The sequence below is a fragment of the Protopterus annectens genome, chromosome 8.part0 (genome assembly GCF_019279795.1).
Source record: "Protopterus annectens isolate FY-2018-M chromosome 8.part0, PAN1.0, whole genome shotgun sequence".
NCBI lineage: Eukaryota > Metazoa > Chordata > Ceratodontiformes > Protopteridae > Protopterus > Protopterus annectens.
Window position 1 is genome coordinate 461,920,260 of NC_056741.1, and position 24,280 is coordinate 461,944,539.

The window sequence follows — 24,280 nt, forward strand, 5'->3', positions numbered from 1 at the left end:
AATACTGACCCCTATTCACTTTGAGAGGAAGTGAGATAACATGACAAGCAGAAATGGCATGACACATCTCTGATGTCAGTCAACTCTGTGGTGCAAAGGGATGATGCCATAACAGTGACTCAGACAACCTGGAGATCAACCATGGATTCTGGCATTGTAGGAATTGGAAAGTGAAGGTGAGAATGAGTGACCAGTGCTGGCTTGTCCATTATGTGAGGAGATAGTGGTCCAGTCCACTGTAGGGACAGTACTGATGGAGAGAGAAGTGCATAACAGGCAGTATGGGCAAGAGAGATGTCCTTTGCTTTGCCAAGTAACTTCTGCATAGTCCTTTGCTTTGCCAAGTAACCTCTGCATAGTAGCCTTCATGGGACAAATGTGAAACAGTGTGTGTTCATAGAGGAAGATACAGCAGGCCCTCGTGTCTACAATTTCAGCCAGCTAAAATGTCTGGATGACAGTCTTCTATGATTAGCTCTCACTCCTCCTCAGAACAAATGAGCTGCTTGGTTGCAGGTCTGAAGGTTGGAATCTGGCAAAGAATAAAAACAAAACAATACTTCTGTCATGTTGCTAAGGGACCTGATGCATTTTATCCAGTATATAGAATTTAAACTGTCTTCATTTTGATTCTTGTCTTTGTCATATTGTTTAAAGTAAATAAGAAGATGGAAGGATACAGACAAGACTTTGATGTAAGCTGACTGTTGCCAGAAATTTTGTTTTGTAAAATGTTTGGTTTGGTATTCAGCTTTTGTTTTTAAGAAGGCGTAAGTGAATCATCTTTCCAAAAATGCAATAAAGCAGTAATGTGTCAGTGCATAAAAGAAAAAAAATAAGAAACTTGAGCACAGCAGTCAACCACTTACCAGTGATCATTATGCCATTTATTGAATGCTCTTATTGATTTTGCTTTTCTTCAAATTGTCTCTCTTAACAGATCTTTAGAGCACTTCCATCTGGATATAACATCTCCAAACAGGTTCTAGACCAGTACCTGACTCTGCTAGCAGATGATCCGGTAAGCTGTACAAGATGCCAGGCATTAAACTGTATTGATTTTGATTTTGTCTGCAGCGCTACAGAGATTCGAGTTTGCAGACTAATGATCACATATGTGCTCATCTATCACATGTAAATGCTTTAGGGTGAAGATGCCATAAGTACATCTTGGATTGTGTTTCTTTTGTTGAAATGTTATGGTTTATATTATACCTCTCATAATTTCTGTACTTCCTAGCATGTAGCTAGAAAAGATAATCTAGTATTGAAATGATTGAGTGGGGATTTTTTAGATTTTTGATTTATTTTATTTATTTTACATTTGTTTACCAGGAAAGTCCGACTGGACACATGTCCTTTTTCAGCCCAGGGAGTAAAGCTCCACATCGAAACATACAGAAATACAGTATATAAATAGAATATATAGGGGACAGAAGTTAAAATACTGTCTAGATATAGTTTAGACATGCAGTTACACATACAGACTAGTTAAAGAATATCACAGTTTAGCTAATACACAGTAATTCTTAACCAATCAATAAAATCAGAAGATTAAACAATAAGTAGAGAGACATTGCATCATTAAACCTTTCTGTATAAGAAATTGGAGACCAATATGAGAATTACACAAATTCTGAGCACAGTTTACTAAGAAATTGAATTGTCAAGTCTTAATATGCTATTAGCTCTACAGTATTATAGTACTATGGAGTGTTAGTTTATAGAGAGACATAGTCAACAGAATAGACAGAGGGGATGGGATTTGTCAGTAAGTGAAACAAAGTAGTAGCATATTCAGAGGGAGAGGTTAGTCTTGTGCAGAGCAAGGGCACTGCCATTTATTGAATAAGTGGCTTTTTAGTATTGTTTTAAACTGGGTTAGATTATCTGGATTGTCTGAGATCTGATTATCTGGCAAAAGTGGTGCCTACTTGCATGCTTTTGCATTTAAATATTTTCTAGTTGGCATAGAAAATAGGCAAGAAGATGTGGAATTTTTTTCAGAAAATTAAAAAAGGCACCAGGGTATTCAGAGCAAAAAAAAAGGGGGAAAGAATGGTAATAGAGTGGGATGAGGCCAAGCAGATGTTTGGACTGAGGGTTGGAGACTGCCTTCCCCTACCAGGGATTGATAACAGAGTATAGGTAAAAAGAAAGAGACAGGGATAAGGGAATGTTATATGAAAGACCAGCTTGGACTGACTGTTTAATTGAGTTAAGAATGGAAGTTGCAGTTAAAAAGGGATAATTATCAGGAAATATAGAATAATGCATGATGACCACAAGAATCGATAAGAATAGGTTAGAAAAGACTGGGAAGTGTGGAAACAGAGGCAATAAAGGAAAAATGGGAGGGCACTTATATGCCCCTAGGTATGCAACAAAATCTAGAAGGTTCAGGATTTTGGGATGGAAATGTTTCTAGATGTATTTTTATACCTAAAATAGATTCCAGATCATTTTTAGCCGGGTAGATAGTAAAAGCTTGGAGGTGTGCTGGGAAAGAGATGGGTAATTAGTAACATGTTTTGGGGTTGTAAGTTAGGAACTGATTTTTTTTGAGCTGTTGCATAGGATATGAATTACCTAGACATAAGGCCTTACTGTGTTTAACGCTATAACATGCCAAAAAATACAGTTACTAGAAAACTGTAGTCAATTTCTAAACCAACTGTATTTGACATTGTAGCATATAGATGTCCACGGAGGCAAGGTGAGGAACAAAAGGTGGGAGAGCCAGTAAGTGGGAATGACAGAATACCAGTGGTATGTTATCTGCAGACAAGAGTAACAAACTACCACAAAAGGTTATATTCTATCTTAGTAGATGGGAAAAAGGCCAAGGCTAAGAGAGAGAGAGCCTCTGACCTCACCATTGTGAAGCCTGCAATGGTTAAACAGGAGCACTACTTGCTTGGGCATTCTACTCCAGTCAGAGCTGTAGGAGGGACCCCATTCCAAATACCTTTGGCTAGGGTTTACCTTGATTGGAAGGGTGGAAAAGGAAGCAAGCAAGTAGGTGTGCTTGATGATATCCCTGCAGATGATGTTCTGATAGGGAATGATTTTGATAATTCAGTACCTTCTGGGCATGCAGTGATATGCAGTCAGGCTTGGAGACAAGCTTGTGGGTCTGGTAGCCTGAGGGGTCCCCAGACAGACCGCAAACTTGAAGCCAGGACTGGTGTGCTGGTTACTTCAGAGAGGGAGCTCCCCTGTAGCAGTGAGACTGAAGGTGAGCCACAGCTGCTGGTGGATACTGATGTTCCCTTCCACAGAGTGACTGCAAGGGCAGAGGTGAGTAGTAGTACCCAGGCTGACAGTGAGGCACCACTGTCAGAGAAAAACAGATTTCCTGTTGAAGGGGAGCTGAGAAGGTTTACAAAGAGAGTGTTGAGACAGGCTCAGCTCTCAGACCCTAAATTAAAAGGCCTGAGGGAGGTAGCCAGTGAGGAACCTGATTTTCAAGAAAAAGAGAATTTGTATACTGGGAAATAGGGTTACTATATAGAGAGTGGACCCCTGAGGGATGACTAGAGGGTGATAGAATACAGGATTTGGTAGTGCCCAGAGCTTACCATCTGGCACTTCTAGCCATAGCCCATGACATTCCCTTTGCAGGTAATATGGGCATAAAGCATACAAAGAGATGTATTATGCAGACCTTTTATTGGCCTGGGATTTCCAGGGATGTAACAGAGTACTGCAGGACCTGTGAGCAATGCCAAAAGGTAGGCAAGGCAGGAGACAAGGTCAAGGCTCCTGTGATGCCTTTTCCTGTGATTGAGGAGCCATTTCAGAGGGTAGCTATGGATATTGTGGGGTCTCTGAGTACTCCAGGTTCCACAGGAAAGAAGTACATCCTAGTGGTAGTAGATTATGCTACCAGATACCCTGAGGCAGTGGCTCTGTCCTGCATCGAGGCAGAAAAGGTGGCAAATGCTTTGATAGAGATTTTCAGCAGGGTAGGGCTCCCAGAAGAAATACTGACTGACAGAGGTGCCAGTTTCATGTCAGACCTGCTGGCTTGTCTGTGGAAGCACTGTAGGGTGAAGCAACAAAAAACGACCCTATACCATTCCCATACTAATGGTCTTGCTGAGAGGTTAAACTCTACAATAAAGACCATGCTATTGGCATTTGCAGACCAGTTTAAGAGGGAGTGGGACAAACATTTGCCCCATCTGTTGTTTGCTTACAGAGCGGTGCCCCAGGAATCCACAGGTCTTTCACCCTTTTTGAGTTGCTGTATGGGCATAAGGGTGAAGGGACTCTAGATTTGATTCGTGATGAATGGAAGGGTGAGTGTGAATCCCACAAAGGAGTTTGTTGTGGCATATGTCCTAAACCTCAAGACAAGGCTCAATGAACTCATGGGATTGGCCCATGAGAACCTAGCAGAATCCTAACAGCCGAAAAAGGTCGGGTGTGACAGGAATGCTCGAGCTAGAGAGTATGCTGTAGGCAGCAGGTAATGGTTCTCGTTCCTGTCCGACAACAAACTGCATGCAGCTTGGGAGGGACCCTTCAAAGTGGTAAGGAAGGTCAGTGATGTTAACTACATGATAGAACTGCTAGGCAGGAGGCAGGGGCACAAGTTGTACCATGTTAACATGATGAAACCTTACCATGATAGGGATGACCTAGTGCTATGTATTTGCAGTAAGAGGCAGAAGGAGTCTGTGGGGGATCTATAGCTACAGGGAGCCAGCTAGCAAAATCCCAAATTACAATGGTGGAGCCAAGGGTTGTAAGCATATGATATGACAATGCAACAATGTAATGGGATCAGCGGTGCCAAGGCAACTGGGATCTTAAGACAGGGATGGGGTAATGTATTCCCAGATAGGCTCATCCCTCTCAAGCAGCATTTCTCAAGGGTCAATTGAAAAACTAGCTTGAGTCTTCGTGGGGGGGGAGTCGCAAAAGGAGATAGTGCCAGCCCAGCTATCTGGAATTTTGTAAATAATTATGGTATTTGTGAATATCAACATGATTCATATGCTTGTGTTACAAATATATTAGAACTGTATGTTGTATAAGATGGTTTGTACAGACGTGTGCTGTAGCGGTATTTTACAAAGTGCTGTTTAAAATGGATCCACAGCTTGCCCTGCTGGAAGGGAACAGAAATGTACATACACTATTGTAACTGTTTGAATGTATATATTTTAACAGTCGAAACTGGAACACAAGAGGATAACTTCAGAAAAATAGCTGAAATTAAATTACTTTATAGCAGCAAAAAGTGTCTAAAACTAGGGAACTTTCTGCATTGTCTTGTAAGTGTTTTACTGTTTTATGACTTCCAGCAAGTGTCAAGATTTGAGGAAAAGCCCTTGTGTATGTATTTTCACAGGTAGATGCTAAATGTTGCCAGCTGCGTCAGTGGGCTGTTTTTCACCTGGGATAAATTATGTCATTCTGCAAGCTATACTAGCAGTAAATTTGAGATACTAATTTGGGAAGCTTCTTAGTGAGGGACAGTATTCTGTATTTGTCTTTGACCTGACAACATCAAGATCCACTCATCGCATCTGTTTTGCTGCTCTAAGTGTACTAGAGTACAGTAATTTTCTTAGATTCGGTCAGGAATATAGTGAAGCATAGTTCAAGAAGCCTGTCCTGCAATGTTATTTTAAATATTTCCTGTGATTTTGAACCCTGATGTTGCTATATATATATATATATATATATATATATATTTAATATCGTCTTGTTCTTTTATTTATTATTAAATATATTTAAACCTTTCATTGGAGCTGTTCTTTGTGATGCATATTTAAGTGTAGATGCAGCGGGTAGCATTGTCGCCTCACAGCGAGAGGTTTTCCGGTTTGATTCTCGACTGGAGTGCCTTCTGTGCGAAGTCTGCATGTTCTCCCTGCATTTGTGTGGGTTTTCTCCGAATACTCCGGTTTCCTCCCATGTTACAAAAACATGTGTCTGGACTATTTCTCCTCAGGCCTTCACTGAATATTGGCTTCATTCCAAGTCTGACTTTCCTGGTAAACAAATGTTAAATAAATAAAAATAAAGTTGTGAGAGTACTTGCATATTTATTTGGTGGCACTATGTATGCAACTCCTAATAGCCCTGCTCTTGGTCAAACTACCATTTGTGTTGATAGTAACATTACAGAGTAAGATTGGACACCCTTTGTTACGGGCCTTTAAGTAGCTGATAAAGAGGTGGTTGGTGGCAGTAATAACTACCTTATAGTCTGGGCAGAAGGGGGCATAGTTAATAAACCAGTGCCAGCTTTCCCAGGTGTGTGTGTGTATGTGTGTGTGTGTGTGTGTGTGTGTGTGTGTGTGTGTGTGTGTGTGTGTGTGTGTGTGTGTGTGTGTGTGTGTGTCAGCTACTTGGGCAGGGACATGAAGCACTGGTTGGATAGAGAGAGTGCTGAATGTCTTGGCTTGGCCAGCAAAACTAACTGCAAATTTAAGGAGAGAATTACCTCCCATTTATCTGACATAAGAAGAGGGGTTGAGACAAATGCACTTAGCAAGCATATTTTACATTGTGGAAATGAGCATGCTTTTAAATTCAGGATACTGCAGAGAATTTGCAAGAATAAGAGGGGAGGGGACATTGTGAATGCCACAGAGAGAGAGAGCAGAATATAAATGGATACATTTTTTTAGATCTGATGTCTACCCAGGGCTTAGTAAAACTAACAGTATTAAACCCATTTTAAAACTAAGACAAGCATATGTCAGTTAAAATATTATATTTGTCCCGGGAATCATGTCAGTCGCCCTGCTAGACAGGGGCCCAGTGATGTAAATATTGTGGGAAGAAATATCCAGGGAATTGTTATGGCTAGGCTTGCATAGGCCCTTGGGCTGATAGCCTAGTACCAACCTATGAACCTATAAAGTTTATTAGGCTGTAATGAAGCATTTTAGTATATTATTAAGTTGATTATTGTTTTAGTGATGTTTTCTAAACTAGGTTTAGTTAGTTAATTATATAAATTCTATAATTATATAATGTGTTTGTGAGTTATGTAATGTGATTGGCTGGTGTTGTGTGTGTGTGTGTGTGTGTGTGTGTGTGTGTGTATATATATATATATATATATATATATATATATATATATATATATTCTGTGGTTGAAATGTATTGATTCATTCTTGAAAAAGTCAGCTCAAAAGCTTGATGTAATAAACCTTGTTTTATATGGATGGTCGTGCTGTGCCTTTTTTTTTTTACTGGTACTAACTCTGTAACTGTGCCATTGGAAAGTCTTATTGGGGATTTGGAGAAAGAGGGAGAAACCAGCCCCAGACTGACTGTGGTCTCTCTGTGCTCTTAAGGGAAATTGCACTTGATGCAGTGAGCTGCATCTGGAAATACTGTGCGTGTACCTGTCCATTTCCCAATGTATGTCCCCCACTGATGTTAGTGATGAGGATTGAGGCTTCTTAATTGCTGGGCCAGAGGTGGGGCGTCACAGAAGTACTGATTGTAAATGAGATAAATGAAATGGGGGTGGGATCTTTAGAAAAGAGAAGGAGCATGAAGAATAATGCTCAAGAGAAGTGACATTTAAGGAAGCCGCGAAGTGAGCAATTTATGTAACTTTGGAGCGAGCAGTAATTATTAAAAAAAAAATGTATGTGTTCTGCATGAAAGTATGTTACTATGTTTTTTTTATTATTCTATTTATGCCTATGTTATTGTTTAAAATGTGATTCAGTGAAGATGCTTGAAGTAGGTATTATTCAAGGTAAACAAGGTAATACATAAAAACATAAGCAAAACCATACTGAAGGTATGGCAGTTGTTATAGAACATGGAATTGAGAGAGAAGGTTTAAGGAAGCAACAACAGGTTATAGAATGAATGCAATGCAAGTACTCTGCAAACACAAAAAATAAATGTATGCTGCTGAAGTAGCAGTTCCATAGATGGGATGGTGAAAGCTGGGAAAAAGGAAAATTAAGTCAGTTACTGTCAAGGATAAAAAAAAGAGAGGAATATTAATGTTGCATCAGTTAACGCAGGTAATATTGTTACTGCTACAAAGTCATGTTTAATTCAGTGTGATGAGGAACTATTGTTAATTCCATTTGTTTGCTGAATATTAGATTTATAAATAACAGTGTTTACAATTTGAATAGATATGGAAAAGAGATGGGATTTGGACTTTTTTGGGTGGAGGCTTTTTTGAATGTGTCATTTGTAATACACATTGTATGTAATTGTGAAAACATATAGAGTTTCTGCTGTTGAAATAAGGTTATATAGTAGGCCCCTGAGATTATTAACTGTATATGCAGACACAAGTATGAAAGAAATGTAAGAGTTGTCTGAGGCTAGAAAGCCATATGTGTTTGTAGATTTGAATGTTATAATGATAGGTGATCTGAACTGCAATCCTAAAAAAAAAAAAAAAAAAAAAACGAATAAAGTTTCACAAGATGTGACAAAATATATATATATAGAAACTTAATATGATGTGTAAATATGTTCGTAAAAGAGAGGAAGATTTCTTTTGTTTGAAGAACTATTAGAAACAACATTGGCAATATAAAATTTTCTGTTGAATTAAGGGGGGATAAATGAAGGATGGAAATGGAGAGGTTTCTCTGATCATCTTGTCATTTTGGGTTACTATTAGTGCAAATGAGGAGGTGGTGGTGGAAGGTCAGGCAGTTAGTGCTGAAGACAAACACCCTAAACTGTTATAATGTACAGGGTTTAATTCCTTCCACATTCATTGCTTAATGTCTGACTCACCTTAACCAGGTAGTGCTGTCAGGTCTCCCCTGAAAAGGGGCAGTTTTGTGCAGAAAGTTTTTACTTGGACAATAAAAAAGTAAGGGAATAAATAGCAAGACATAGAAATTACACTATTGAAGGAAGGTATATGCAATTAGGAGGCCTTGGACAGAACAGTGTGTGAGTTGTAAGAAGAAACATAATGTAATATTTTTATATATATTTAAGCTGAAAGTAGTATTTTTAAAAAGTAATGAGGAAAAATATAAAAATATAAAGAATTTGACAAGATGATGGAAAAGATACACATAATTTGTAAGAGGAAAGGCAAATATGCAAAGAGAATAGAGAACAAATTAAACAACAGTTATATAAACTGATATTTTTGCAGTGAAAACGATGAGGTGGCATTTTATATCAAAAATGTTAAAAGAGAAAGATAAAACATGCAGAATATCTAAACAATTTATGAGAAGGAACTGGGTAGTCAGTAGGTAATGAACTGGATTTGAAAACATTAAGAATAAGAAGTAAATAAAGAAAAATAGAAAGTGATATTGCAGTGCATGCGTTGTCGACGGTGTTAACAAGTGGTAAGACGCAATCAATACCTGTATTGATGGATTGAGTTAGAAGTTATGCAAATGTGTGACATATCTTGGAAGTATTAAACGAATGTCACATGAAGGTATAAACGACAAATATGTAAAGGGGTAATAAGATTAATGTGGAAAATGTGAAACAATGAATTCAGGGAATTGGAGTACTGCTGCATTAAATAGCAAAGATTATAAGATCATGATGTAAATTCCTCAAGGGAGGTTTGAAAGGTATTAGCTGACATTTTTTTTAAATGGATGGTATTTGTAGAGTAGAACGGAGGCAAAATATAGATATGCGAATAATAAATGAAAGTGCAGACTGTATTTTGTATAGTAATTATGTAATGAGACAGCAATGGGTGATGTACCAAAGGCACTTTAACATTCTACATTATTAGTTACAGAGTTCGTTTTGCATAATTATAGTTTATATTAAAATATGCAGTTCTTAGTGAGCATGACTCCTGAGGCAGGGTTGCCCAGTGAACAGTATATTGTTTCATTAGTAATGAATACAGTGGCAATAAATGTTATAAGAAAATTGAATAAGGGAAGGTAATGGTTTCAAGGAACAATGGAAATGTCACTATTAATTATTCATTCAAATGATGCAGCTTTAGTAGCACAACATAAAGTAAGAATAGTGGAGGTTATAAAGAAGTAGCCCTGTGGTCGTGTGGGTTTCCTCCGGGTGCTCCGGTTTCCTCCCACATCCCAAAGACATGCTGTAGGTGCATTGGACACTCTAAATTGGTCCTAGGTGTGAGTGTGTGTGCATGTGTGTGCCTTCTGTGGAAGGTTGGGTGCCAGGCTGGCAACTTGGCACTGTAAAACTCCACTGCCAATCATGAGTGGACAGGTGATCCGCTGTGGCAACCCCTAACTGGGAAAAGCTGAAAGAAGAAGAAGAGCAATTAAGCTGCACATGTTTAGCTTTTAGTAAAGAAAAAATAAAGGAATGGGTGAAATTGTCAGGACTGGAAGTATGCAATAGTACTAACATTACATTTAGAAAAGTTAAGAAACAAAGGAACATTTTATACAAAGAGGTAGAAATATAGGGGGAAGCAGTTAAGCGATCCTTCAGAAAGAAGGCTTTTAAAAAATCGGTTATTTGTAGGAGTATGCTTATGCTTGGGGAGACTTTAACAGTAGACAAAGACCTGTTCAGGTTTGCTTTGTCAATTAATATAGGTTGGAAGTTAAATCCACTATATAATAAGGTAGAAATTGAGGTGTGGGATTGATAAATGTTTGTTTGGTTATGTTACATCTGTTCTGAATTTTTTAAAAAATGTGAGGTATGAGAAACAAAGCATTATTTCTCAGATGATCTGGCAAAATTATGGTGATTTTGGGGAAAAGTGGGCTGAAAAGAGTAAACATGGAATATGGCAATATGGAAGATCCTAGAATGGAAGATAAACACAAATAATATTGGCAAAAAAGAAGGAAATGGTAGCTGGCTGTTATGCTATGTTGAGCCAGAAGTTAGAAAAAAAAGTTAATTTAAATTAAATTAAAAAGACACTGGAACACAGATGTGATGCAATATCTTTTATTGGGACAAGATTTTGTAGTTACTGTAGATTTTGCAGTAGCATGAGCCCTTCCGCAGGAGTTATGTTACTAATGTTAGATACAGTGCTTAAATATCCTTGTGTCTAGAAATGGGATTACATTTCTTATTGGTGAAAAACAGCATTTAAAAACATGCCAGTGTTAAAAGAACATGTGCAGCCCAGACATTTAGTACGACAACACCTCAGAAGGAGTCTGTGTAAGTGTGTGTGCGTGTGTGTGTGTGTGTGTGTGTACCTGTCAGCATGTGTGTGTGAGAGACGGACTGAAGCCTTGGAAGACTGGGTTATGGTCTGCCATAAAACTGAAGGTTCTCCCAAAATGTTACAGTAGAATCAGTGCTCATTTAGCAGAAAAGATAACAGCTCAGAGACTGCTCTGACATTTAATATTAATTAAATTTAGTGAAGGAAAACAAGAAGTTATAATTTGTTAGTCTGTCTAAATAAGCAATCTCTCTGAGATATTTTGGTTAAAAGGAAATTTTAATTTGCAGCAATGTCCAGTTCATGGTGAAGTGTTGTGAAAAAGGCAGGAACTATCGACAGTAAGACATTAGGTTATTAGGATGTGTGTTTATTGTGTGTGGTTATTGTAATATACAGGTGGTAGTTTAGCAAACTGAAAACAGAGGGAATGAAAGAAGGGAGACAGAGAAGAAAGATAAAAAGAAATATAGTTTGACATGTCGGTATAAGGTTATGACAGATACCTATGAAGAACAACAATATACTGTTGAAATTGTCTGAATATAAAGGCTTTACTGTTCTTCAGTATACTGTTATCTTATAGCAATAACTGACAACTGGGTGTGGTGTATTGAAATTTACCCATAGTTGATGTGGTTTAATCACGAGAGCGATTAAACAAAGGCAACTGTGGGTAAATCTTCAGTGTATCACACCCAGGAGTCGGTTATTGCTATTATACAATGACATTATTTAAGAATGAAATTACTTACTCTTCTTAAATAATGTCTTTATATAATGGCACTATGGTGTTCTTCCATGTTTCCATATCCTGCCCGTTTGTTGATTTGTTGATGTACTGGGTATGTGTATCGGACTTGTGTTCCATGCTTACACAGTACAACAGTGCTTTGGAAAGCAAGCAACGGAGAAAGGAAGATCCTCGCTTTTTTTTTTTTTTTTTTTTTTATATAAAGAAGAAGCTTTGAAATCTGGACAGTTTAGAGGTACTAGAGAGATGGTGCAAAAATACAAGGAAAATCAGGTATGTTTCTTAGTTTTGCTTAACATTAATGATTTTCCTTGTATTTTCTTTGCCCTCCGTATGTACCCCCCAATGTCTTCACTCAAGAAAACTGGAAAGCCTTAGCATATATTAAAAGAAGATAGTCTGGGCGACCAGACTTCTTTTCTATTGGTATATGCTCGCTTTACAATGGTCATGTTGGTTGGGCTGACCATGCAGCGTGCACTTTTTTGAATGTTAATTTTTGAATGTTAATGAGCTACCACTGTATATTGTGTGACAACTACTCTCTTGTCATGACTAAAACACAGGTGGCAAAAAACAAGCCGCAGTAGTCTGACAGCTACTGTTAACTTTCTGAGATAATCAACAGTTTGGATTCATGGTAATTTCATCATATAGTCATGCGTTACCAGAATAAGAAACATTTCTTGCCTTTTAAGTAGAAGTCATGCTTCCAGAACCTATTAGAGCTTGAACTACCCTGTCTTCAAAAATATAGTATTTATTACTAGCCTGGTTGTAACACAGTGATGTTATGCTGCCTCAATTATAGGTTCATATATTAGTACTAGGCTAACTGCCTAGCCAGTTACACTATTTGAGAATCAAACCCTACACCCTGCTTCTGTAAAGTAAACACCTTAACCATTATGCCACACTCCTATTCATTACAGTCTTAATATATGCCATAAGAAGATTTGTAGCATGCATATCAGTTTTGTCATTTTGACTGCTGGTATTTTTTTTCAGTAGTAGTGTAACAAGATGGCTATGTCACATTTTCCTCCATATCCGAAGCAAGTTCACCTATTTTTGTTTCACAGATGATTGCACATTTCTTAACTCAGCTTTAGACTTTGAAACAGATAATTCCATAAATTGTGTCATTAACTAATAATTTAATAACCTGCATAGTTATTTGATGAGAGGTCTAAAATTGTTAGGTTGATGAATAGACAGCCGTCCCTTAAACGTGTTAACAGTTGCTGTTCTGTAATTAAGGATACATCTGTTTTATGGACTCTGATCTTCCCACCAGTAGCTGTAGAGGTCATTAGCATGCTCAAGCTAACACTTGTGCCACTTCTGACATTTGCATTGAGGGTTATCATTATTCCCCTGTAGACACTAGCATTCTTCAAGAAGGTCTAACAAATATTGCTAAAGCCATGGTCTTAAACTCAGTGCTAAGAAATGCATACTTGTACCCTTTGGGAAGTCAACCATCCCAGCTAGTTACCATGTTGATAATATGCCCCTATGAGTTGACCCTGTCAGGGATCTGGGTATGCACATAGACTTTGACCACCACCTGGCTACAGTGGTGAGGAAATCCTTTTATGTTCCACAACTTATAAGTAAGGCATGGCATCTAGGTCCAAAGAGGTTATTATCCCACTGTACTCTGCCCTTTTCAGACCAGTCATTAAATACTAAGCTCCCTCTGATATGCATCTGACAAGGCACATGCAGCAACTAGAGTGACCTCCGAGTTTCTTTACAAAAGAATACATGGTGAAACAAACCTGCCTTATGCAGAGTGCCTTTAAGTCTCTCTCCCTCAACTTAGTCTCCTATAGATTGCTGATTCTTGGCCAGCGTGTTTAGTACCTGGACTGCTAATTGAACTCAAGCTGTCTGGGAACATAGTCAGAGCTGAATCCTCTACCACAAACAAGGTGCCTTTGGATGTTATTTTTGATGTAACAGTGCATTATAATGTCTTAAATAATTATAATGCTAAGTATCTTATGTGCCCTATCTCATCAGCTCTGTTACACTGCAGCACTAAATATGTATCCTGTTATCAGGAAGGGATCAGCAGGCCCCATACAAAATCTATCATAACGTTTAGCTTTGAACTTAACTGAAATGGTTCAGAACCATCAAATATTGATCTAAAGAGCGTATTTCTGGTAAATATTTTAGCAATTTGTGGGTTTGCATTTCTGTTCAACAACACTGACCTACAGAAATACAATCTCATTTCTTTGTGCAAGTCCAACATTTCTATGAAATAGCAGTAAATTCTAGACCTCAAAGAAAAACAGCTTTCACTGGCTGAAAAATGGTGAAAGGTCAGATAACCACATAATGAGGACAATCTCTTGAGAGTATAAGTACAATTCACAAATGAAAAGGAACTTACAACATGAACCTAAGCGAGACTAAGAGTCTCAGAATTTGATGACCCTGAAATACACTGCGCTATAAAGTTGCAGGTAACACAGGGAAGTGAGCCTTTTAGATTTAGAAGGATACAAATACTAATGCTCTTTAAAAGCAAGCACTGTTAGAGCTAACTATTTTATTAGTTACTGTTAGGGCCAAACCTACTAGTGTAGAGGCAAGGCAGACATTCACAACCCTAGTGGCATGGAGGAGAGCAAGTTGGGCATGTGTGACAGATCAGGCACTACCTTGGAAAGCTCATTTTTCTCCATTGAGAGTTTGTGGAAAATTCTTCCAACAAGTGTGTTTATACAGAGGTCCATAGATTGGTCCAGCTGTAAGTGAAAATAAGTCCAGAACTGGATTAAGGCAGTGGCACCATTACATAGAGTGCATGTGTTTATATTAACATATCTGAATACTTGTTCCATGCACTGCAGATTACAGCATGTTTGACAAGCACCAAAGAGTGTCAGGCATGAGTAAAATTCTTCCCCTATGTGGCCTAATATGATGACTTAGACAATTGCCTGAACTCTTCCTCCCAAAGACTCTGATCCTAAACAGGGGATTAAGGGTCTGACAGTCAAATCTCATGGGTGGTGATCTGAGAATTTGGTAGAAGAGGTCAAAATCAAAACTAAAGAAAGTAGTTCAGGATTCCAAAAGTTATGTTCTTCAACAATCTGTATTAACAGACAACACTTGATCTTATTTTGACTAGTTTAGTAACGTGTTGTGTACTTTGCGTATGTCTGCGGTTACCACTTGTGCTAAGCACATCCTTTTTTGTATTATTTCATAAAAGATGGCACCCTTTGATATTATTTGCTCTGTTTTGTAGCTGTAGTAACTTTGAGCTACACATACTATGTGTCTTTCTGCAGTTGCTTAATAACTCATTTGTATTTCTGTGATCTTGTGAATGAAGCATCCTGTAAAAAGACAGACTAAATTGTTGAAGAGTTTATTACTAAGAACAGATTTATTGCAATGCCAATTTTAATATATAACTGGGCAAGTAAACTAGTTCAGACCCTTTTCAGCTATTACCCAGATTACAAGAATAAATGTATTGTATATGGACAGTTGAATAGCCAGTATGTTTGTGAGACCTGGAATGATAACCACTGTAATTGTAGGAAACAAAAAGAGATGCGAGTGCATTGCAAACGTACAGATTGCACTCAAGACAGTAACCAGATGTCATAATATGTATGTGGCTACTTCCATTTTTGATTCTGCCAACTCTGAATGGAAAAAAAAGTGTTGCTGAAGAGCTGTTGGGGATGGATGCATATTGTGATATGTTGGATCATCTCCCAGGGGTACTTTATCTTCATAAAAAAGGCTTCAGATTGGGTTAATTCAAGGGGGACCCTCCCCAGGAAGAACTGAGAGACCCTATAAATTGCTTGTATATGTACATATTGTTTGTGTGTGTATGTGTGAGTAAGGAGGTGGTTAAGCTGTGAAATGGTTTGAGTTGACAAGAACAAAATGATTACAGGAAAATCAAGTATTAGGGAATCTGGGGTAGCATTAGTGTCTCATTACTTTCTGCCATCAGTAACTGACATTCAGTAATGGTGCTTCAAATATTTCCTGTAATTACTCACCACTCCCCAGCTGAGACTGAGAGATGGAATTGTGTTGTGGATGAAATTCATGAAAGTAGGGACAAAGATGTGCTCAGGGCTCTTACACACATGGGAGGAAGTTCGCATGCACTCTTTTAAGGCCATTGCTTTTAAAGCTTGCTATATTATTGCCACTTCCTTCTTGGTGCCTATAACTGAACTAATCAGTGAAGTTGTCCAGACACTGACTGGAAAACTATAACAAGTCTGCCTATATTTGTCCAAGTTTCTGGAAAGAGCCATTGTGAAAGCTTGATGACTAACAGAGAAACGCTATAACCTGTAGCCTTGTTAAAAGCAATTCCCATGCTGATCTACTGTTACAGTGAGACCTCTTGAAAATGATGTCATCTTGTTAATAAACAGTGTTTGAAACAGCCTTTAAAAATGGTTTAATGCTGTTATTTTATTTCTTTTCATTTACAGATGGAGTTTGTTTGCAAGACTGGAGACAGTGGTGGAGGAATGTTTGCCATAAGTATCCTTTTGTCTACATTTAATTACTGTGTGCAATGTATTTGCACATGCTTTAGTTTATTCCAGAAAAAGTGAACAGAGTTAGTATGCGTGTCAGACTGAGTGACAGTGGCTGTAGCAGCTCCAAGTAATGGCTTGACAGGTACATGGTTTATGGAAATACTGGAGAAACAGAGAAAGAAATATAATAGTTTTGATAGTAAAAAATATTCTGCCATTACCGTCTCCTTCAGAACCTTTAGTGCAGGGGTCTGCAACCTGCGGCTCTTCCACCCCTCGGCAGTGGCTCCCTGTAGCTTTGAAAAGTAATGGCCACTCTACGCACAACACACACACACACACACAAAACCGCACACACACACACATACATTGAGAGTGATCGAGCGATGGACTTTAAATATTGCTCTTATAAACTTGCTAGAATAAAAATGACTTCTGTTGCCATGCATTCCACACACAATGCCTGGTGGCAGCAGCATCTTTTGAAAGGTTTCCATACCTCTCAAGGTCTTACCACAAGAAATCTGGACAGAACCACAAATAAAGGGGAACAAAGGAACCAAAATAGGGATGGGCTTTAAATAATTGCACTTATAAACTTAGAAATTTGTTAGAATAACATGGTTTATGTTAACATGCATTTTCTACACACGCGCACACATGCACACACCCACACACTTACCTCTCAACTGTGCAGATTTATGCAAAATGTCCTGACCTTTGCCTCATATTTTTGGTCTGTTTCTCATAAAATTGTGGTTTTCTGGGAAATCATTGAGGACTGAAGTCAGAAAAAATACAGACATTTGAGTTTCAAATTTCATACCCTTCAGAAAATTCATGCTAATGTAAAATGTGTTCTATCAACTTTCTACGTTTGAAAGAGCAATATTCAAAAAGTGTCCCTATTTTTGGGCATTTGTGCCCCACTATTTATGGCTTTGTCCAGATTTCTTATTTTAAGAGGTTGAGAGATATCACACGCACGTGCACACACACACACACACACACACACACACACACACACACACACACACACACATAGAGATCGAGCAATCCCAACAAAGGAACAAAAAGAGGGGCAAATTTTAAATATTGCTCTTATAAACTTGGTTCTTTTATATTTAGGATAATAAATATATGTAAAATTTTATACACTGTGTTATCTTTATTTTAGGGGTCAAATAAGTTTTGTGGCTCCTTATGAATTTTATTTGGTGGGAGATTGGTGAAAATGGCTCTCTTGATAGTGACCCCTGCTTTAGTGCATGAATGATCAGTTAATCAAGAACGATATTACGAAACAGAATGAAAGAGTACACTTTAACTACTCAGCGTCATTGCTAATTTCAGATTTTGTCTTCTAAGCTCCATATTTTTCCTTTTAAGCTTTCCATTCAGATTAGCATGTGTATAAGATTAACGAGTTTCCTGGCTCTGTGATTAGAGAAGCTAGGAGCAAGGAGTTGTTAGTGCCATAGTTTAATGATGGCTCTTTTTGTGTGACTGTGTCTGTGCCTTTAAAACTGTCATGTTCCAGTTTCTGAGGAGTTAAACGCCATAGATTTCTGCTTCTTCTTTTCACCATGTTGTAGTCTTCACCACAGAAAGAAATTAATGATAGAAATGGCGTGGGCTGGACTTTCCTCCGATTTAGTAATCTACAGACTGTGTTTCCTTAATTAATCCTGCTCATATACAGTGCATCAGTTTCAGCAGTGACTGCAGATGTGCATCCTGTTTAAGTAATTCACTGTAGTCTTTATTTGTTCTTGTACCTTTCTTTTATGTCCATTTTTTGTTTACTCCCAGTGCCCCCTGGTAGCCAACACTCCCCACTTCTAACTAGACTAACTCTCAATCAGGCAAGTACTCCAGATTTAGAGTTCTGTAACCCAATCCATTTACTTTGCAATGTTGTTTTGTCTTCTCCTTGCCCACCTAAGAAGTGAGTTGCAGCGATCTTACAGTGGTCATAGGTTCATAGGTGTGTACTAGGCTAATGAGCACTGGGCTTTTTAAAGCCTAGCCATGCATCCCACGTTTCTGAGACGTTCGGGTATCATTAGTAACTGTAAACAGGGGACTGGGAGATGAACCATTTCTGATTGTCAGATGGTTTCCTGTTCTTTATATTTATGTTTATCTTAACTTTCTGCTTGATATTTTCTGGGAAATTTCTCTTGGTCTTCTGTGCTGCAGGTACTTTAGCTACAGTGTTAAGATACATCTCCATGCCCACCTGATGGAGCTGAACTGGTATCTGTTGCTCCTTTTTTTTTCCCTTTTTGGCCATACTTCTGGCAGCTGCTCATCTTTAGATTGTCATTTGAGAGGGGAATAAGTGTCTTGTCACCCAGAAAGTGTTATTATGCTAACTGTAATCCGGTGGTCAAAACTTATGGAAAATTTCTATTTTGCTTTATTTAACTGGGTAGTGAATTGGTCCAAGGATCACTGAGGCAGATATTTTCCATCTTTTTTAAAAAGGCCTTAATTCTTTCTTTCTTCAAGAGGTCTTCTTTGGACCCCAGTCTTAAACTTCTGCTCTGTCTGTAACTTGACCTTTTTTTGGGAAAGCTGTTAATAAAATAGATATGATGTCTATTTTCATCTGATTCAGTATGTGGAATGTCGGATCCAGTCAGAACCAACCTTGGCGCCTTATACCAGGAAATTGGATGTGAGAGCTCTGACTTCTCCCCCTACCCACAGTTGCCCACTCCTGTCTGAATTACCCCAAATCTTGATTGCCACCTGCCAAACCAGACGTGCTTGACAAGAGCTCCACCTTTTTATATGGTAAGTGAAAGATTATTGTTGTTTTCCTCCCCTTTAGTGTAGTAGTCAGTTTATAGTATTCAATGTTTTGTATTAGGAATTTAGGTAGGTTAGTTAATACAGCTTCTATATCTTAGTGTTTTTGGTGTGTAATTTGAGAACTTTGTAGTGACTTTTGTAGTGTTCTTGTAAGTTAATAGTCAAATATAGTATACTATTACAATATCTAGATTTGTATTGTCTTATTATAATAATAAATATACTTCATCTCTTAACTTTAGATAGTAAGTTTTGATGGTGTTGTAAGTTTCCAAAACCCTTTGTTCTGATGTCTGAGAAGTCCACTGGATTTAAGTGTTCATCCTGTGGGCATAAGATATCACCCCAAGACCCACATTTCCATAATGTGTACTGCCCAAGACCTTCCTCACCTGCAGAGCACCAGCCGTATTTGTGCTGCCTTCAGCACAAGGGTTGTCCAGGAAAGAAAAGAAAAACTTATACTCAAGGAACTTCTTCCACTCAGGGTCCGGAATGTCCACGTATCCTATTGCACTTGCTGCCTCTCCTTCCAGTGACAAGAAGAGAGAAATAGAGTGAGCAAGACAGAGAGAATGATAAGTCAAAAGAAAAACATAAGGAGAAACAGTCTGAAAAAAGGTAAGAAGAAAAGATAGACAAAGCTAAGAAAGAGTCTCCAGATCCAAGTGCTTTTTCCTGGGTTTGGCATCTAAACTATTGAGGCATTCGGAGCCTACTGCAGTCAAAGATCCAAGCTTCTTCCCTAAAAACTTCCCTTTTGTCCAGGGCTGATTAGCCCCAGACTTCACTTTCCAATACTTTAGAAGCTATCATCAAAACCTGCATCAGTAGCTTCTTTTTCAAGGTCTGTTCGATCCACTAGAAGTCTAACCAAAATGGATGTTGACTGTATAATGAGGAAGTTTCCGAGGACACAGCTTCAGCTGGGAGTTGTCATGGCTCCATCTGGGATCGGACCTATCGATACCAGCTGTACACGTTCCTACACCATCTCCCTTTCTGGAGCCAATGCATATGGGTCCAAACCACCCTGCCATGCTAGCATTGGATCCTATAGCCCTGGAGATTTAAGCTTCAACTTCTTCCCTCACTTTCTCAACACCATTGCATTCAGATTGAGTAGAGATGGAATCAACTCAGTAATTTTTGGAGCCATCTCTACCCCTTGGTAATAAAAATGCAAACAGCCACTGAGGGCGACCACGAGTAGTACAGTGAATCGGAGTCGAAGAAGAGTGAAGAAGGCAGCATTGCACTGGTGAAAGCGCTAAGTCATTTCTGCTATTAAAGTTAAAATTGTTTGATTTACCATACTGCTCATGGTCGTCCTCAGTGGCTGTTTGCATTTTTATTTTCATTGTTTTTTACCCTGTTTTTGGGGGTTGTTGTTTTGGTCTACCCCTTGGTAGTTCAGCTCTTCCTTGGAGCTATCTACCTTTGGAGTCGAGAAGGCTAATGATTTTGCTCATATGGGCAGTACTTCCCCGGCTCCTTTGGCTTTCAAGGCTGTGGAGAGGGCTTTGGCTGGACCATGAAGAGTGGTGCATGCACAGAGTTCAGATCCGTCTTGACTCCTGCTGGAGCTTGTATATTCTTCCTCTTATTTCAGTCAACAGGTAGAGGTGGACCCAATTAGCTTTGAGACTGCTTAATGATCGAACTTGTCACCTAACTCCAAGGTGTCTCCTTCAGAAGTCCTGAGAAACATTGCCCGGAAAAGGAGTTGCAAGCAGAAGCGCATAGACTCCTCTCCAGAGTTAGAAACTGAGGACACCTACTTAGATGATGAAGAAAATTTCCCAAGACCCCCCCCCCCCGAAGACATCTCATTAGGAGCCATTCTGGAATTGATGAAATGGGGGGAGGAGGTGTGGATGGTCCACAGAAGCCCTTCTTCTGATGAGTTTGTGTTTCTTGAAGCTTTTTATTCTGGCTCTTTGATGTCCTGGGTAGTCCCACCTCCTGACACCTTAATAGATCTCATCACTCCGATGGATTGGAAGGAAAGTGATGTGACAGAGCCTACCCCAAAATAAGCAGGACAAGATTTTATTTTTCCCTAAAGATAGGAAACATTGCTCCAGGTGTCTCCTAGTAGATGCTATGGTGGTAGCAACAGTCATGAAAAAAGAACTGTTGGAAGAAAGTTCCTCTGTCCATCTCCAGAACAGAGAGTCAAGGGTATTGGACAGACTGTGGAAATGGGCATATGCTTCAGTGACATTTGCACTCCGAGCACCGAGCTGTCGGACCTTAAACGTTTCCAAAGAAACTTTATCAAGGAGCTTTCCAATTCTCTTTTGGGTAGATTACCTGCTGATGTACAGAAAACAGTGGTTGCCCAAATCTCTACCCTACAATCTTCCTCTAATGTAGCCATGAGACCATTATTTAATGCAGCTGATAAAACATCAAGGGCAGCTGGCACATGTGTTAACATGCAAATTCATGTCTGGATGCGACTATGCAGTTTTGCAGAAAGCTTTAAGAAATCTTTCATAAATGCACTCTATGATGGTTCCACCTTGTTTAGACTAGAAGTGAAAGACATGCTTTCCAGAAGCAAAAGGATGATAAGACCTTGTTTGACATAGGAATCAGTTTTTCTTCTCCTCAAAGATCCTTTTTCTAGGAATTAGAGAAGAGGTAGGAAAATGTGGTTCAGAAAGTCCCAATGCTTTCACAGGGATACTCCTTGGGGACAGGAGTTCCTTTGGCAGAGGAGTAGGCAACCTGACTGGATGTCACCCACAACACAGAGGCAGTCTGCAAAGTCAAGGTTTCTGTGGGCTATTCACTGCAAAACCTTATCAACATCTCTGAATGTTTGCCTGACTGCTGCACTCTGGAGGCAGTTGGGAGATGCTTTTCCTTGCACCCTGTAGACTGGCGAACCATAACTTTTGATTCACGGATGTTAAGGACTGTTACGAGCTGCTGACTACTGAGACTTGTCTGCATACATCAACTGGACATAAGCTGATTTAAGTATATTTTCTGCACTTATTTAAGATTTGAGTGAGTAAATATTGTGTGTCTTGGATTCAGTAAATATTGTATATGTCTCTGAATCTCTGCAGTAGTTAGACTGCTTTGAAATTCCTTTGTTAAGTGTTAATTAGCTTGGGGTTTCTGCTAGCATTAAAATCTGTGTTGGTTACATTTCTAGTAATCATTTTAAATCGAGTTGCTGGCTACTGAGACTTGTCTGCATACATCAACTGGACATAGCTGATTTAAGTATATTTTCTGCACTTATTTAAGATTTGAGTGAGTAAATATTGTGCGTCTTGGATTCAGTAAATATTGTGTGTGTCTCTGAATCTCTGCAGTAGTTGTTAGACTGCTTTGAAATTCCTTTAAGTGTTAATTAGCTTGGGGTTTCTGCTAGCATTAAAATCTGTGTTGGTTACATTTCTAGTAATTATTTTAAATTGAGTTGCTGGCTACTGAGACTTGTCTGCATACATCAACTGGACATAAACTTATTTAAGTATATTTTCTGCACCTATTTAAGATTTGAGTGAGTAAATATTGTGTGCCTTGGATTCAGTAAATATTGTGTGTGTCTCTGAATCCCTGCAGTAGTTTCCCACCCCCCCTCCCTGTTTCTTGTTGTGGTGTTAATCTTGGGTGGCTTTGGAATTGCCCGCCCCTGCTGTAAATCTCTTTTTGCACACTCCTGGACCCATCTCATTCACTCACTCATACAGTGAGATCATATTTTGATTTTGGATACTCTTACCAGTCCCATCTCCTCTGCAGTGTACAGAGAGAGCACTTGGGAAGGGCATTCCCCTATAGTATCTTAATCTGCTCTGTTTCCTCCATCTCAAAAAAAAAAATTTTGCACTTCATCTGCCTTACTGTATTTGTGTTTCTTCCTACTTTATTACCTTATTTTGCTTTTGCCTCTTTTAACATTTTAAAGTGGAACCTGTGTGTTGAGAGACAGCCTTACAAGACTATCTGCAAATATTTAGAGCTGAGTATATTTTTCTGTATTATTTTGTATTATAGAGCTGAATTGTTGCTTAGATATCTGTTGTCTTACTGTTCTGCAAATATACAGAGAACAGTATATATTTTTTTGGTTTTATAATTTGCACTCTGATTCCTCACATCTCTGTTGAAACTGGTTTCCCCACCCCTCCTCCCTGTTCTTGGTTGTAGTTTAAATTTGGTGGCTTTTGCAGTGCCCACCCCACTGTAGATTTGATCTAGGACACTCCCCCAGTCCCATCTCTTTACCGCATTCTACCTAATAAACCCTTTCTGCACTTGCTTTTAGTCCTTTTTAATTTAATTACATTTTTTCAAACTGTGGTGGACTAATATTGCTACATACTCAAGTGTGCCAGCTTGCACTGCATGTGAATTGTTTTTACTACTGTTTTTGCTACTTTTCTGAAAAAAAAATGTATCTGCTTTTACTGTATTTGTGTTTCTTCCTACTTTATTTTGCTTTTAAGGCCATCTTAAAAGTACTCAGTTGTATTTATTACTGCTTAGTGTATCTCATTCTAAGCCTTTTAGGTTAAGCACTTGGGCTTCAGACCAGTTGTTTTACATTAAGAAGGTTTGTGGTCTGCACTGTGGTGGCAGAACAGGTAGCTTACATCCTTCTAAGTTGGGAACTGCTGATTGAGGGCTCAGTGTCTGTTATTCTAAAAGTGTATTAATTCTGGTTTAAGCACTTGGGCTTCAGGCCAGTTATTTTACATTAAAAGGGTTAAGTGGTCTGCACTCTTGTGGAGGAGAGGCTGGACTCTGCCCTTCTGAGCTGGGAATTTCTGGTTAAAGGCTTATAGTGCCTGCATATTTGAACTGCTTCTTACTGAAAATGGTACACTTTGTTTGCTGTAGCATAGACTAGATCCAGGCCTGCTGAATCTAGCTTTGTTTGTATAACTTGAGCACTAATCCAAGCATTCTTTAAAGTATTCAATTGTATTTATTACTGCCTGATAGTAACTTAATTAAAGTGTAGCTATCATTCTAAGTCTTTTGGATTAAGCACTTGGGCTTCAGACC

At 38.7% G+C, this 24,280-nt stretch overlaps 1 protein-coding gene across 7 annotated transcripts in view; it reads left to right on the top strand.

The window, feature by feature from the left end:
• POLR3C (RNA polymerase III subunit C) overlaps positions 1-24,280 on the top strand; it is an 866,317-nt gene that overhangs the window by 460,620 nt on the left and 381,417 nt on the right. For all 7 annotated transcript variants that reach the window (XM_044079982.1, XM_044079981.1, XM_044079983.1 and 4 more), the window contains 2 exons: positions 941-1,021; positions 16,373-16,424. In XM_044079982.1, the coding sequence (XP_043935917.1) occupies positions 941-1,021; positions 16,373-16,424 (133 nt within the window). The remainder of the gene's footprint in view (positions 1-940; positions 1,022-16,372; positions 16,425-24,280) is intronic.